The sequence below is a fragment of the Ixodes scapularis genome, unplaced genomic scaffold, assembly GCF_016920785.2.
Source record: "Ixodes scapularis isolate PalLabHiFi unplaced genomic scaffold, ASM1692078v2 PGA_scaffold13__105_contigs__length_92229423, whole genome shotgun sequence".
In the NCBI taxonomy this organism is placed as follows: Eukaryota; Metazoa; Arthropoda; class Arachnida; order Ixodida; family Ixodidae; genus Ixodes; species Ixodes scapularis.
In genome coordinates, this window is record NW_024609839.1 from 59,900,914 (window position 1) to 59,917,285 (window position 16,372).

Sequence of the window (16,372 nt, forward strand, 5' to 3'; positions counted from 1 at the left end):
GAACTCTTGCCATTCTTTCACATGAGATGGTGTTGAAGCTTGGGGGTCGATCTGCCCATCAACCGACTGCTTCCCGTCCTTTTGTATATTCGTACAAAACCGACTAATAACCACACTGGACCTGGCTACAACTTACTTGTACATGTGCCTTGCACGGAACCTCATGTGGCACCGTACCAGCCGCCATTGCTCTGTACCATGCTCCTCTGCCCGTACCTGCTGCAGCATACATTTGGCACCATTGAATTTGTCTTCTCGGCAAGGTTTGCCGAGGTGCAAAATACATGCTGCAGCAGGTGCGGGCACAGGAGCATGGTACAGAGCAATGACGGCTGATGCGGCGTCAATACAAGCCATGTGTAGCTGCAAACATTTGCCGACTGCAGACCTCCCGAGCACTGTCGAGCTTGGCTCCATCGATCCAAATCATATGGGACTTGAAGAGAACTGCGAGACCGTATGCTCCTGGCAGTGGTTGAAGGTGGACTGAGATTCACAACGATGTGCTGTGGAGGCCAATTATTTCATCCCCGCCTGGGCAGTTTCTCTGTGCTAAATGCTTCGCAGACCATCAGAACTTCCGGACCTCACTATTGGTGCTAATTTGTTTTTGTTTTGATCTGAAAAACATACTTTTCGTATAAGGTTCGTCGAAATATTGGCACTGAAAAAAGTCTGACATCTGCATGAAGTCCTCATTTGAACTCTCTTTCTTCACGTCCCGCCCACTGAAAAGTACGTCAAATGAGCCGGAACACATCTGGTCACACTACTGGCTCCTTCTGCATGGTAAAGTCCGTCCGCAACGCATAAAATCATTATCGTGCACGTTGCAGGTTCCGTTGGCGCTAGAGTCTCATATTTTAGGTGACTACACTCAGCATGATGTGCCTCATGCACCGACCCGTGCTGAGCACCTGGAAACTGATACATAAGTAATTGTTTTTAAAGCACCATGTCAACGAGATAAGCTTACCTTCCACAGCTTGGACAGGTGCTGACGATACGCAAAGCCATAATCCAGCAAACCCTCTTTCTTGGATTGGTAAAGAAGTGCTTGTACGTCAACCTTGCCTGTTAACAGACAATAATATAGATGTAGCAGAGCTCGTCTGCTACTCATTGACCCACCACCCTCACGAGGGTTACCCTCTAGAGGGTCACCCCCTGAGGTCACGTGACACCCCCCCCCCCCCCCTCTGAGGTCACGTGACCTCAGGGAGTAACCTAAACCTCAGTACCCTGCAATCCTATCTCTCAGTACCCTTCCATCCTCCTCCGGCGTTGCAGGGAATTGTAAACGGATCTAAATGTTTTTCTGATCTAGGCATTTATTGGGGGCTTACACCGCCATTTTTTTCATTAATAATACAAATAAGATATTTTAACAGATAGTTTTTCAAGCTGGTATTATAATTTGTTGCTCAGGATCTAATTTCAAACGCGCCAAAAAGTATGGCAATCAAAAGTGTGCAAATTATCATCACTGGTGCCATTTGCGGCAATTTTATTTAACACGTCATAAAATAAAGATAGTCTAAAATCAACGAAAAGATTCTTGATAATCTGAGAAGTGCATGTAAGATTGCATTAATTGTGGATAAAGTCTATGGTGCTATCAAAGTCGCGACCTTTAACAATCGGCAAAACTACCTAAGCCTCCTCCAAACGTTCCACACCCAAAGCTACCCCCCCCCTCTCCCCCTAAAAAAAAAAGAAAAAAAAAAAAAGGATTTAACATTTTTTTTAAAGTCTTTCCACTTTGAAGGAGCGGGTACCCGCTTGCACGTCTGCCAGTGCAGAACGTTTCGTTGGTGTTGGAAACAGGTGAAACAGTAGTGAGTTCCAGTATTGCGTATACGCGCGAACGCAAGCACTGTGTGTTTGCTTTAGCGTTGCGTGTTCAACATTGCGCGTAAGCGGAGCCCAAAATTGCGGTCTTGGATTGGAGCATGGCTACTACGCACATGCGCAGCGTGGAGCACGCAACTCTAACGCAGAAGCACAGTGCTTGCGTTTCCTTCTATACGCAATACTAATACTCTCCAATAGGGTACAATCCCATACCAGCTGCTGCACTACATTGGGACAGTGAAGATTGTTGTTGGCATTTGGAAATGACATTTCGCGAGCCTGATCGCCTGCAGTTCTGCTGTACCCGCTGAGCAGGAGAACCGGGGGACCCTCGGAAGAGCGCTTCCCATTTCGGCCGCGGGAGGGCGAGTAACGGGCCGGAGACGCGAATAGCTGTCACTACAGAGCCACTAAATAAATGACGTCGATTGAGCTCTGTGTCTCGGTTTCCTCCAGTGCGCCACCATTTTGGTACTTGGTGAAGAACGGGGGCATTTGGCGATCGTCAAGATTCGAAAATGCCACTTCCTAAGCTTTGGATAAGGTGTATAAGGGGAAGCTTAAACGGTATACTATACAGCATGTGCACCCCCCCCCCCCCCCCTTTTCTTCTTAAGAATAAATAAATTATTATTTTTTTGTTGTTGTCTTTTTTGCTTTTTGCTGCAAAAATGAACTACGCATGGCTGAACGTTCATTCTCCGCCAAAATGTGGCGTTAGATAGCGATCCAAAGCAGACGCCAAAGTTTCAGAACCAACCGTTGTTTCATTAAAAAGTTAAAAGTAATTTTCTAAAAATTTTAATGAGAAAACGGGGCCTGTTCTTGCCCGTTTTCGGTAACATGGTGCCATTCACCTCCATGTATTCAAGAGCTCCTCCGTTGGCCACCATTTTCCCGTGAAGATCTTAGAAACTCACTTATAACGTTTGAATAAGATAACGGTTATTTCATCTGGTTTGAACCTCTAGCAATTGGACTGAAAATGAGCGTCCGGCGACGCATAGTCTATTTTTGCGCTAAAAAAAAACAAACAAAAAAACAAAAAAACATATTTTATTGGAGGAGAGTTTGTAGTTTTTTTGTTTGTTTTTTCTGTGACGGAGTGTTTTACCATTGCTTGAGGACGGGAAAATGTTTGCTGAGTTTTCTGCATAACCCTTTAGATAACTGCCAACGTTTAAGCAAGATGACTGACGTGTCGATAGCAGGGTGCTTTCACCTGAAAGCGAACCCGCGCGCCGGAACGGGCAACTCGATTCAAAACGTTTATTAATAAAAGTATGTTAATTATAAAATGGACGGCTACGATTATCGTCACCCTCAGCGTTTTTCATGGAGCGTAGCTTAGACGCGAAAACAAATTTTGCATACTGAACCACCGAGAGTTGCTCACTTCCAGTGATTGCAGTGCTCTGGCCCATGGTGACCTCGGCCAAAACGGTGCTACTTAACTACGGCGGGAGATGAGCGAACATTGCTGACTGGCAAAGACTGACGTCTCTGGTTCATCGCCTCTTCCTGCGATCACAAGTTTCAAGGGTCACGAAACCGAAAACTACCATTTTTTCAACTTTCTTGTATGGCACACCAAAAGTTAGCCCACCCTTCATTTTCATACAATTTGCTATGGATTTTAGGTGGGCTTTCTTCAGGGACCATTACGATATATATATATAAAGAATTTTGTGAGTGTTTTCGCTTTTATCTATTGATAAGAACCAACCGAACTGGATACAAAAGTCAGTCAGCGAAAATGTCATAGTTCACTTTGCTCCACTTCAAATTATTACGAGGAAATATTAAAGGGTTTCAAGGATGCCGCTTTGCTTCAATACGAGAATGGGGCTACAAAATGCATGTTTTCTTTTTGTAGACTTTGAATATTTATTTTGAAACACGCGCTCGATTTCAAATGACACAACCCAGTTGCCACATTCGAATTAGAGCTTCATAGTCTTTTCGTCAAAATAGGCCACAGCCGTGATTAGATCTCAGATAAATGAAAGCTGTTTCGCGCTATCCTGTGGCATATTGAAGTTGTCAAATGCAAAAAACACCGAAAAAAAATCTCCAGGAGTAATAATAATAAAAACAATTCCGGTCCGGATGAAACCCTGGCCTGTATCCTCAAGCACACGCGCTTTGCCTTTTTTTCGCGTGCAGGTTTTTTTTTTCTGGATTAAATGACGTCTATGAGCCGCGCCTGCTCACTTTAAAACGAATAAGGTGTACAAGCATCGTTAGAGCGCACTTTATTTTTTTTCTCTTAACGTGCATAACAGAATAATAATAATAAAAAAAAAAAAAAAGATGTACGCAAAGCGGAGAATACGTTTCTTACCGGTTTCGGCAAAACCCCGATGAAGGCGCGTTCCGAGAGGTCAACATATATGAAGTAGTTAGCAGAATTGTTTAAAAAAAAATTTTGACAACAATTTAAAATACCCACTGCCCATTCTGAAAAAGGGGCTGCCAATCTTTCGACTGCGACGTGCACCAGCTGCGACAAACATTTAAAAAAAAAGTGAAACCGGAGTTCCCTTGTTCCACACCGTACAAAAGGCACGGTGTGCAGGCATGACGACAGGATTAGCTCCGCCTCCGTGCATGTTCCTATACATGTCCGTGCTCGGAACGTATGTTTGTGCACCCGATGTGCCGTCACACGCGAATTCAAACAAACACGCCCCGGACAGTGTGTGCAAACTGTGTTTTTGCACGATCATAGCCTCTTATATACTGACGAAGCTTGACAGATCGCCACGAGAAGCGGCCGTCGAAATGGAAAAGGTGGAGCGGCACACAACGGATGAGAGGAGAGCCACGTGACTGGCGCCCCGCTGCGGCGAGACGCCAAAACACACTCCTCCCGAGCGAGCAAGTGTGTTTCGGGTCCTCGCCGCTGCAAAAGCTGTGCGCTGACGTCCAGGTCCCCCGAGAAATGGCTCTTCGATGATCTGTGCAACCAGATCCTCGCGCTCCAAATCTGCGACCGGGCACTCTATGACTCCGTCGTCGAACTGCCAGGCTTTGTGAGTATAGAGGAGGCTATGGCACGATGCATTAGCACTGTGCCCGCGGCTCTAGTCCAAGCGCAGCGGACAGTATACACGAGCCGAGGGCAACAATCGAGCAGTGCCGAAAAAGCGCAACGCCACGGTAATCACGTGATCACTGTCCTTCCGCGGGTTATCGTTTGCCGGCCCATCCAATCGAGCATAAAGCGAGCGCGACGACTTTTGCGTTTGCCGTCCGTTTGTAGTCATTAGGGAGTTTTAGTAGACCGTTTTCGTGCAGCCGCTTTGCAGAACGGAGCGCGGAATCGCCACTGCGCCTGCGCGCCGATGGCCTGGGCTGTAGAGTTCTGGGTAGCGGAAGGGCTTAGCGGAGGGTGGAAACACGGTCTACTAAAACTCACTAATAGCGAGTTTTAGTAGACCGTGTTTCCCCCTCCGTGTGGTATAGACCCCTTTCGAAATACGGCTCTTTGTTGGCAACTGCGAAATGCCTGCACAATGGCGGACTAAAACCTCAACGTCACGGCACACTAAAAAAAAAACACACCCACAAAAAAGGGGATGAGCGCAGTGACGTTGCACTTTCGACGCTCTTTGATTGGCTGGTCTACTCGTAGTGTTGGCCGCGCTCCGACGTTCGCTATCTTATGGAATGACTTGCTCGTTCCTCGATGCAGTTGTTCCGCCATTGTGCAGGGGTTCCGACCGTCTAATAATCGGCACGGGACTTTCGAAAGGGGTCTTAGTTGTCTTGTCTTGTTTGTCTATAGGGAGGCGGAGGGAAAGCTTCGTCTGCTTCTAGCACAGGAATTGCGGTGGTGTCAGAACGACGCCGAGCTCCGATTGGCTTTGATTGACTTTTTTCCCCTTTCTATCAGCCAATAAGAGTTCGGCGTTCTGACATTATCGCAAACCCTGAAAAAAAAGCAGACGAACTCGTGCTCCGCGTAGGTTTCTACCGCGCTTGGATTTTACGTGAAACAAAGCTGTAGCGTTGGCTGGCCTGCGGCGGTATAGCTACAGGATGTATTATTGCCTCATACCGTTATCTTACCTACTGATAAGGTAAAGTGTGTTTGCAAGAAAAAACAAACTATCTAGAAATGCGTTTGGCCTGAAAACATGAGCCCCAATAAATGCCAGTTTTCTTTTTTTTTTTGCCAGCAAAAAAGAAAATGCGGGAAATATTTTTTTTTTTTTTTTACCGTGAACACGATATCCTAGTTGGAAGCCCATTACGGTCAGCGACCAAAGCCACGCTCATCTCTCGAACTCACCGTGGCAGTTGAGCGGCAGCGTGCGTACCGGGACTATCTGGAACGGACACTCGCAGTGCTGCTCGATGCTCGACCTCAGCGGCGGCATCGCCTCTTCAGGTGCGCAGTCTTGAGCCAGCGTGACGAAGAGGAAGAGCATCTTCTCGGGTTTGGAGTAGTGGCCGTGGCAGGTCTCCACGGGCCCCGAACTCAACAGTGTCTTGGTCAGCAGGGCGCAGTGAACCAGGCGGTTGTTGTACTTGAAGTTGGAGTCCCTCCGACCCAGGAACGTGAGGACGCCGCCCGACGCGTGGACGAGGTCTCCCGAGTTGCGGAGGTAGGACGGCCCAATTTGGTCCCACGTCTCGTTGCCCACCAGGCACTGTTTGTTGAGACCGCCTGCAAGAGGGGGTGAAAGTATCATGGCTGTGCGGTACCCGTTGCAGGTATTCAAATCATTCATCATCTGTTACTTTTATGTGCGTTAGCATTTATTGCCTCGGTGCATGCAGCCGTCTTTCGTTCGGATATTGATTGTCTGCAAACGTCTCTGTCTTTCCGCCTGCTGTCCTCCTCGCCACGCGAAAACGCGGCGCATGCGCAATTGCGACCAGTATCCGCAGGACGGCGTCCACCATTACATTGCAAACGCTCCCCGCGGTTATAGATGAACCCTCTCTACAATCCTATGCTCTCTACCCCTTCTCATACAGTAAGAGCCCTTTTCGTCCTACAGCGCTCTCTGGTGTCTGCAAGCTTCCTCCGTAGACGGCAGCCATTGACTTTCCCAAAGCGCTTTGCGGGAGGGCAGAGGCTCCAGATCTTTGAAAGCACACTTCCATATACTACGAATTATTATCAGCTAACGTCAGCGTCAAATTTTCACATCAGGCGATAAGAAAACAGAAGAACCAATCGCGATGCAAGAAGCGTGGAAAATAGTCGGCCATGTTTTGCTGTTGGTGATTATATACGTCATTCATGGCCAACTTTCTGGGACATTTCATGAAAAAAAAAGTTATCAAGGAAATATTGAAATTGTAATTGATTTGTGTTCTATGACACCCAGGCAGTCCTCAGAAACATCACAATTTAAAAAAAAAAAAAACAGTTATAACTTTGTTAGTGCAATGCAAAACAACTTTGTAGAACTGTGAAATGATAACTACACGCATCCAAATGTTTAATGCTTAACGATATTTTATTATTGTCGTCTAAAATATTCCCGAGGAAAATTTCGACGTTTGTTGTTCAGTTTGAAATTCTGAGTTCCGTGCATTTGCGAGAGAACCACCGAGAGCGGGATGTCCAAGAAAGTTTAGGATGCCAATAATCGCCTTTTTGCGCACTGTCATCCGTACCTACTGGCTCGTAAAACGTGTTCCGAGCAAGCGCACAAACTCTCTCCCGCTAAGTATCAGACACCGTGAACGTATTCACAACCCAGTGCTCGGCACTTCTCGCCCGCGTATTAGGTGCTGGGAATGTGCATTAACACGATGGACCGTAAACGCAGATGGTAGCAAACCGCCTCACCAATGAAGAGCAGACCGTCTCCTTCACTAATGACTTCTCCGAGCTCATTCCTCACTTCCAACACCGTTGCGTCCAAGGGATCCCCAAGGGGAACGTACTTGGCATCCCTGTAAATGAAATGGTATCACTTTACATTAGCGCGAAATGATGGTAACTGAATCTCGGCCGTGCCGCCACAGGACCATGATTTCCACTAATCAACCTAGACAGCCGCAATAATCCGAGTCTAGCATACACACTGTCAAATATAAACTTGACAAAATTACATTGCCGAATATTACCCGGGGCTACGATGTCTTATTTAAAATTTAGACAGAGAGGGAATATTTTCTCTCTTCGTTGTAGTTACACCGAGCAGCGCGTACGATATGTATTTCTTCGTCAAACATACAGGGTGTGGCAATATGAGCTGCACTCGTGGCGTTCAGGCGGGGCGGCATAAAGGGGGGAGCCCCATGCACGATTGCTCTTTAAAATAAAGGAATAGAACGGACTACCACATTTCCTGTTGTTGTAGAAGTAGTCGGTTTCAAAACTTAGCGTGCCGGAAGTACCCTAACCCGCCATCGTATCCCTTTAAAGTAAACTGGGCCAGTTCATTCATTCATTCATTCATTCATTCATTTGTTTATTTTCTGTGCTCATGAACAGCTTGACGCCTTGGTAATGATGCACAACAAAATGTTCACAGGTTAGTTACGAAAGTCTTAAAAGCTACGAAATTTGGGTTAAAAACATCAATATCTGCTCCCCTGAGGGTATTGTAGAAGTGTTGAATACGGGTCATGGGACTGGTTTGGATTATGTGATTAACATGAAAAGTTGGAGAAACCCGCAAAACTCGACTCGGAACGTGAATATTAATAGCAGATGTGAGATCTGGGCAATCAATTAATCCATGAATACATTTATACAGGAAAACAAGATCGCGCTCACGCCGTCTGGAACTCCAAGTAGGGCATTTGCATCGTTCCAAGAGTCTCGCGTAAGAATAATAAACAGTACGACCAATGTAACGATCGTAAACAATTCGAAAGAAACGCTTTTGAACATTTTCAATCATCTCTTGGCTCGTAGAACTAACACAGTTCCATACTACAGAGGAAAACTCCAACTTGGTCCGGATTAACGAGAAATATAACCGAAGAACACAGTTTGATGTGCAGAACTCACGCGTGATGCTAGAAATTACATATATTGGCACTTACTGTACGTCCCAAGATTTCAGTGAAGAGGCAATATCCGTGGAAGAAAGGTAACTGCTTTTACCTGGTTCTTATTGCAAAGAGTTTTGCGGTGTCCTATCACTATTCTGGATGTGCAACGATTGAAAAATTTTAACCAGTTCATCGGTTACCTATAATCAGTTTATCAATCGGCTAATCGCTCTAATGCAGAGGCGGATAAGATTGTTGACGTTTTACGAAAATGAAATATTGGAAATATATTAAAAAAAAAAAACAAAAAAAAAAACGAGCGTGCTGGTAAAATTAAATTTACAAAAAAAAAGAAAAAAAAAAAGAAAAAAACATTAACAGCAAAGAATAGGACAATGCACAGAACGCGACATCTTTTAAAATGAATGATGTCATGTTTTGTACTTTGTCCTAGTTGTTTATTGTTTCGTGTGCAAATTATAAACGTACCGTTGTTGCTGGAATTCGTATAGTATTAGCAATGGACGAACAGTACCTTTTAATGAAGTCGTTTAATCTACCTTATAAGTTTTGGGGCAATCATTTAAATATCTTGGCCTGGTGCGTTTTGCACATATCTAAATGCCCTGGACTGATGAATTTTGTAAAGAATACAAGCATAAATAGATTAAAACACTTTTTACTGTCGTCAAATTGCCAGCTGTAAAGTAGTGTTTATGCAATTAAGATCTGTGACGTACGTCTCACTTACATCAAAATATTTAATTAATTCAAATACAAAAAAAGCTAACTAAAATGATTCAGCGCTGTGTTTTCCTTAATCTCTCATTCCCCTTACTATAGGCAAAAGCCACATGAAAAATGGAACACATTGCCAAGGAAAGGAATGTTCTCCACCGGAAAGCATAAATAGAAAATTAGTCTTTTTTAAATAACTTTGCTTACATTATTTGAGTAGAGGTTTTCAGGGTACTAATCCTTCTGAACTATTTTTTTTTGTTTAATTACAGCTTCTAATTACAACATTTTATAACCCAAGTTGACATCGTGTCCGAAATGAATTAGTTTTATTTCATTATTCCTCGCGATTATAACACGTAATTACATACAAGCGTGACATTAATATCGTAAATGAGCTCGCTTCGATCTTGCCCAGCTGCGTCATTACATCAAATCATTTCCGTTTTCGCACGAGGCAGCGAGCTAATTTGTACGTTAACAAGTGCTAGTCATAAATAAAACAAAAACCATTAACTAAACTTTAATTAAAAACATACTGCAAAACTAATGGAATGTCCATGAAATGACAGTCACTATGAATCGCAGTCATTTGCCACCGTGCAGCTGAAATGACATTCACTACAAACCGAGTTTCGGGGGCACTTGGTTCCCCCAAAACTCGGTTTGTATAGTGAATGTTATCGCCGCAGCTGCTCTCAGACTATTTGAGCAATCTCGACGCTGCAAAGACTCGGCGAAGAACGGCAATCGAAACTCCAAAGCCGCGCAGTCAGACAGCGACTACACCGTACAAAAAGACGGTCTGCAAAGCTTTAGGGAACCGTGTTTGCACGGTTACGATGGGCCCTCCACGGTACAAACTGCGCGTTTGCGAGTCTTATGTTGTAGCGCATAGGCAGTTCGTATACCGGAGTGCCCATCGTATACCGTATCGAATGTGCAAAAGCGGTTCCCTAAAGCTCTCTACTGTCTGAGGCGTTGTTGTTTCCTTGTAGGACGGACAGAACGGCGCGTTCCTTTGACCGACCTGGTCGTCACGAGGTCGATCCTGTGGCACGTGGACCAACACGACACCTCGGTCGTGCCGTACAGGTTGTAGAACTCCGTCGCGTTCCCGATGCCGCTCCAGCGTTTCAGCATGGCCACGGAGGGACAGTCTTCGCCTCCGAACGCCACGACTCGCAGCCTCGTGTCCCTGGAGAGTAGCGAATCCTTGACGAGAGCAGCGCCCAGGCGAACGAAGAAACTGGTAGTTCCCTTGACATGCGAGAAAGAACAAAAGGAACAGACGATATAGGGTAGTGCTCGGACGCGTGGTAACACAGTGCACGCGGCCATCTTGGTAGCGTCAAGTTTCTCGAGTTTCCGGTTCGAAATGGTTCGAGTTCCATGTAAAGCGAACTGCGCCCTTGATGAACTCCGCTTTAAAACCGTCTTTATGTACGAAAGCGGGACATTGATAGAGCTCAAGGACGTCGGGTAGAATGTTTGCGAGCTGTCGTTGCCCAATGCTAGAACTGGTATATACAAGGATTGCCGGGTCTTCAAAACTAACAAAAGCGCACCAAGAGATTACTGAGATTTCGTTGTGTTCGTCCGTTTTTTTTTTTTTTTATCGTTTCCCATCTCAGGGTAAAAAGCGCACCAAGAATGGTTCGACGGCCAGTTACCTGAAGAACGGTGACTCCATTCCTGGTCAGAACATGAGCTGTCGTTTGTCCCGGAATCCGTCTCAGATGTTCCGACGTCACCAGCAAGGTGGCCCCAGTCGACAATGCCATAAACATTTGGACCACAATGGAGTCAAACGTCAGTGGAGATGACACGAAGATGACGTCTTCGGAAGATATATTGAAAATTGTCCTGCATAAAGATTTTGTTTTAAATTTTTTTTTGTAGTCATCAAATAGATTCAGATACCGTAAAAGACACTTCAGCAAACGTAGATTACGTGAAGCTTTACCTGCAATAACAGAACACGGTTTTTCGCACCCCGGAAATGCTAAAAGAGTCCCCCCCTCGACTTGAGATTCACTGACACAACACGATCAGGAAGCGGAGTGCCGAATTTCCAAGCGGAGCATGTGCATTGGCTCTAGTTTTATAGTCTTTCCTATAGCTTTGTTATAACACCATAAAAATGATGTCTAAGATAAAGGGCTAAAGCCTGTAAAGCTGGCGCTGACTGAAACCTCGAGCTTTCCTATACAATATTCTCAGGGCAATCGTACCACTCAATTTGGAATCAACTTCTTACCTTTCAGAGGGGAGGACACGAGATACCAAATATCGAGGCAGACAAAGCAGGTCGACTTTCCGGCATATAAACATGCCAATGATAAGTTCTTATTGGCTTTTTATTCGTGTTTCGAGCCTGATTACTTCACTTCAAGCTTGGCAAATAGCCGCGCCGAGGAACGTTTCACAAACATATCAAACTTTTTTTTTTCTACAAAACAGAATAATATTTTGTTCGCAAAAACACATGAAGAATTGTCCCTCTAGCCATATATCTTACTAGCTGTCACTCTCAAAAACACTATTTTATTAAAAAAATCTATGTCAGCGTTTGCTTCATGCCCGTATAAAGGAAATCCAGGGCCTTAGATAACGTTGACTGGCAACAGAAAAATAAAACAAACTCGGTACGAGTTAGCTTATTCTTTCTGTTGCCAGTCAATAATACCAACACGCTCTTCAGTTAATGAAAAAAACGAAAAAAAAAGTTTGTTTTCCACCTGCGAATAACCTGTCGCGCTGTACAGTCAGCTCGTGGGTGCTTCACAAATGGAAAAGCTACAAGGCCTAAAGGAACAACTGTTGTTTTTCGCGCACCCTACATGCACAGCGACATATCCTGGCTCGAAAATTGACAAAAAACAACATTATAAAAACGACAAAATATAACCTTAAACAAACAGACATATGCCCTGAAACCAGTACACAGTGTACAACGCTGTCGAAGCTGCTGGCACAGGCATGGAGTTTGATCTCGCAGACCATTTGCACGCATTCTCGCACAAAAGGAAACCATAGCTTTGACAGGGTTGTATACTAATTATGAAACAGGGTATACAATATACTCATGATACCCTTAATAACACCCAAGACTCGGGTGAGTCACAAATTATAGTTACATATCTACTAAACTTAAGCGTCAGGTAACCCAACCCAATTTGGTGCTGCACCAAACAACGATATCAGTTATACAACAACTCGCAGCTGTGACGTGGCGCCGCTGTGGTGGCGCTGCTTTCGACGCGGCGCATGCGCAAAAGCTTCCCCTCATGCGAAACTGGTTTCTGTGCATGCGCAGTGCCCCCACCATGGTGTGGACAAGCGCGGATTTGTTTGTAAACAGCATGTTGGACAGCACATTCATCGACATCTTCAAAAAAAAAAAAAAAAAAACACTGACACCCTCAAAAAACTATTTTTGTGTTTTTGTTAGACGATTTAATATGGTTACAGGAGACTACCCAATCACCATTGTGCTACAGAGTCACGTATATTATTAATAAATCAAAAAACAACTCGACTGCTCGAAACCGAAACAGAAACACGAGCACGGAAGCTCATGGCCGGAAGTCACGTGGCTATACCCGACCGCGCTTTTTCTTTCTTCGCTTCTCCGGCGTGTGAAGCAGACGACGAAATTGCGTGCACTGTTTGTCGTACAATTGTTTTGCAGTTATATCGCTTCCGCTCGATGGTCTGCGCTTAAAGATAGATTTGCCGATAAGAACCATGAACGACAGTTCCGAAGTAGTGGCCCCACGTCCGTCGCAACGTTGGTCCGTCGTGCACTGCCGTAACGTCGACCAGCCCCTCAGTCCTACATTTTTTTTGCGTGCATATTTGCAGCTTTTTGGAAGCTACAAAAATGGGGTTCGTATTCTTTCATATTTTTAATATAGAATGTGTGCCTTAGGTGACCTCCGACTTTGAATACATTTGGTTCACAAAGCTTAATTGAACGCCCCGTCACCATGGAAACGTGAGTCGGCGCGACTGAAACCGGCCAATGGACCTCTTTCGGGTAACGAGCGCCGTCTGCGGAGTTGTCTTCGAACTACAAATGAGGGGCAGCCCAACTTGCCTCCGACCCGTCAGAATACATTGGCATCGTGCCGTTGTATTGATGATGATCGTGGCCTTTCATGCAACATATACTAGCACACACTCAAATAAGAACGGCATAAAAAAGAAAAGACGAAATACGCGCAAAGGTAGGTGCTGAACACGTTGGTCGACCCGAATTTCGCCCCGCGAAAATGGGGACCGCGGGAAGGGAGAGGGGCTGTACGCATGCGCAGAACCTCACTTGGCAAAAAAGGTCCACTCTCGACCGGCTGTTTTCGGACGGAAAGAAACCGAATTTCGAGCCGCAAACTGTGTTCCGAGTAGTTGGGCTATTTTTGATCAATTTTAAAATAAAGACTTCACGAGCGTAAATACCCTGTCAGTGTCCCCTTAAGACAACACTGGGCGTGCTGAGTTGTCAGCATCCCATTATTGCCCGGCAGCCAATGAGCTGGTGGCATTAGGGGATAAGAACGCCGAAAAACAAATCCCAACCGGTCTGCAGACTGTTTCTTTGTGACCGTCAGACAAGGAAGAAACACGCCTCAAACAGTAGAGAGTTTTAGGGAACTGTTCCTGCACATCCGGTATGTTACGGTGGGCCCTCCGGTATGAACTGTGCAAGCGCTACCACAGAAGACTCCCACACGCACAGTTTGTACCGCAGGGCCCATCTTACCATATCGAATGTGCAAAGACTGTTCCCTAAAATTCCCTGCCGTCTTTTGTTTGATGTATTAGCTGTGCGACCGCGCTTTACGCTGGTGACCCTGGTATATAGTTTTGGGTTCCTTGAGCAACATGGATATGGACCGTAAGATTGACATCTTTACAGTTTGGGAGAGGGGGAGCGTGATAGAGTTTATATTTCGATTTTGGCTTTGAACATTCCCACGCCAGCACACCGGAAAGGTTGCAAGCCAGACAGCTACGAGGTATGTAAGAGAATCTTCCAGAGTTTTCATGTCATTGCGATACCAACTCGTCGGTTCCTTGCGGAACGCAAGCTTGTCTGCTTCTTTTACAGGGGTTTGGGGTGACGTCAGAACGCCGAGCTCTGATTGGCTCTGATCGAAGGATAGTGGGTAGACCTCGAGGCGTCAACCTTTTGACGTCACCAGAACCCCTGCAAAACAAGCAGATGAACTTTCGCTCCACGTAGGCTAGGCCACGGGGCTTGTGTGCAATGCGCAAGTGCGGAAGTCCGTTTCTCAAGGGGTGAAGCATTTGAACATGCACCGTTCCACAGCTAACTTCGCCGCCATGATGTGACGTCAGACACGAGAGTCACGTGGTACAAAACTCTCGCGATCCGACATAAGAAAAGAAAAAAAAAAGAAAAAAAAACAGTGCGAAGACGAGGAAAAAATAAAAGGTAACCGACAGGACATAGTGCTGTGTCCTGTCAGTTACCTTTTACTTTGTCCTCATCTTCGCGCTGTTTTCGCGTTTATTATGCCTGTATACCAATCAGCCCGAACTTCGACGTTAATCCCCTGAGCCGCCTCACAGGTTTTGAGAGACTGTAGACAAATTTGAGCGATAAGCTGAAATACGTTACCTCAAGTGCAGCACATTCGGGACGATGCAGGCATGGGGTACCTTAACCGTCTTTGGCTCTCCCGTCGACCCGGAGGTCCACATGACGTAAGCAATCTGGGGCCCTGGCGTCGTCTCTTGAACGTCGTCCCGGGAAGTCTCGCTTCGACGTGTGTTCGCGAGAAGCTGAAAACCGTCCCAAAAGTCCTCCACGAGTTCCCACTCTCCGCTGTCGGCAAGAGGGCTCTGAAATGCAAGAGCACATGATCACACACATACACGAACACACACACATGACTATCCACAAGATTCTAAAACAATTGCCGTTCCGAGGAAAAAAGAAGTCGGATAAAATTATTTTATTCAAACTGCAGACATTGTTATATGTGCCCGAAAATTATAGGCGATGGTCATACAGTATTAATAAACGCGAATTAAAACCCCAGGACCGTATATTTTCTATCGCCCAACATATTATTTTGTACAGACCATTAGACCACCCCCAATCGAACGTTTATTTAAGTGTCACTCGTCGATCTCTGTCGCGGACTTGTTGTGAAGAATGTGCTTCCACTGCCCGACAAGCCTTCTCCGGCTTACACAGACTCAATTTGTATGTTTCATCTTTCTACGAATGAATACAGATTACTGTTATTATTACTGTTATTATATATACCATTCTCACAATCGCCTTTTTGCGCGCTGTCACCTTTGTGTGCAGGGCTGTGGAACGGGCTCCGCCCACGCGCCGTAGCTATTTTCTAAGGAATATCGGGCGTGGAGCATCTGTCCACAGCGCAGTGACTAGGCACTTTTCGCCTGCGTGATAAGCGCTGAAAAACGTGCACAAGACAACGTTCTCAATGTCTCGAATTTCTGCCCACCTTATCGAAGCGACCGTGCTACTACTCCCGAAGAATGCGGGGGGATCGGTGGCCGAGCGTGTTTAAAAGCACCGCAGCATGGGGTACGCGTGGAGCGAAAGCTCGCCCTGCAGAACCCAGAGGCGGCGATATGTTTCGGTGTCGCCCTCCCATGGTTCCCTCTCCTGACGTCATTAGCTTGAGAACAACACGTTCGACGGTGTCTGTAATGAGCACGGCGGACTCTCGAAATCGTTCCGCTCTGAAACCAACGCCGTCAATACCACCAAATTGAAGTTCTCACATTACTCTTATTTCCGTCG

At 45.7% G+C, this 16,372-nt stretch overlaps 1 protein-coding gene across 1 annotated transcript; it reads right to left on the minus strand.

The window, feature by feature from the left end:
* Positions 1-863: 863 nt before the first annotated feature.
* Positions 864-15,291, minus strand: LOC8033616 (beta-alanine-activating enzyme). The gene is made up of 7 exons (XM_042289652.1): positions 15,209-15,291; positions 11,235-11,427; positions 10,592-10,821; positions 7,667-7,773; positions 6,152-6,529; positions 977-1,074; positions 864-917 (listed from the first exon to the last, which is right to left on the minus strand). The coding sequence occupies exons 1-7, from the start codon at positions 15,289-15,291 to the stop codon at positions 864-866; spliced, it is 1,143 nt and encodes a 380-aa protein (XP_042145586.1).
* Positions 15,292-16,372: the final 1,081 nt, after the last annotated feature.

Excerpts from the sequence above, each read along its gene's own strand:
- LOC8033616 (XM_042289652.1), bottom strand. The coding sequence starts at position 15,291 with ATGTGGACCTCCGGGTCGACGGGAGAGCCAAAGACGGTTAAGGTACCC. Across the intron at positions 11,428-15,208 it reads CCGAATGTGCTGCACTTGAG|GACAATTTTCAATATATCTT; the intron begins GTAACGTATTTC and ends ATCTTTATGCAG. Across the intron at positions 6,530-7,666 it reads AGACGGTCTGCTCTTCATTG|GCGGTCTCAACAAACAGTGC; the intron begins GTGAGGCGGTTT and ends CCCCTCTTGCAG.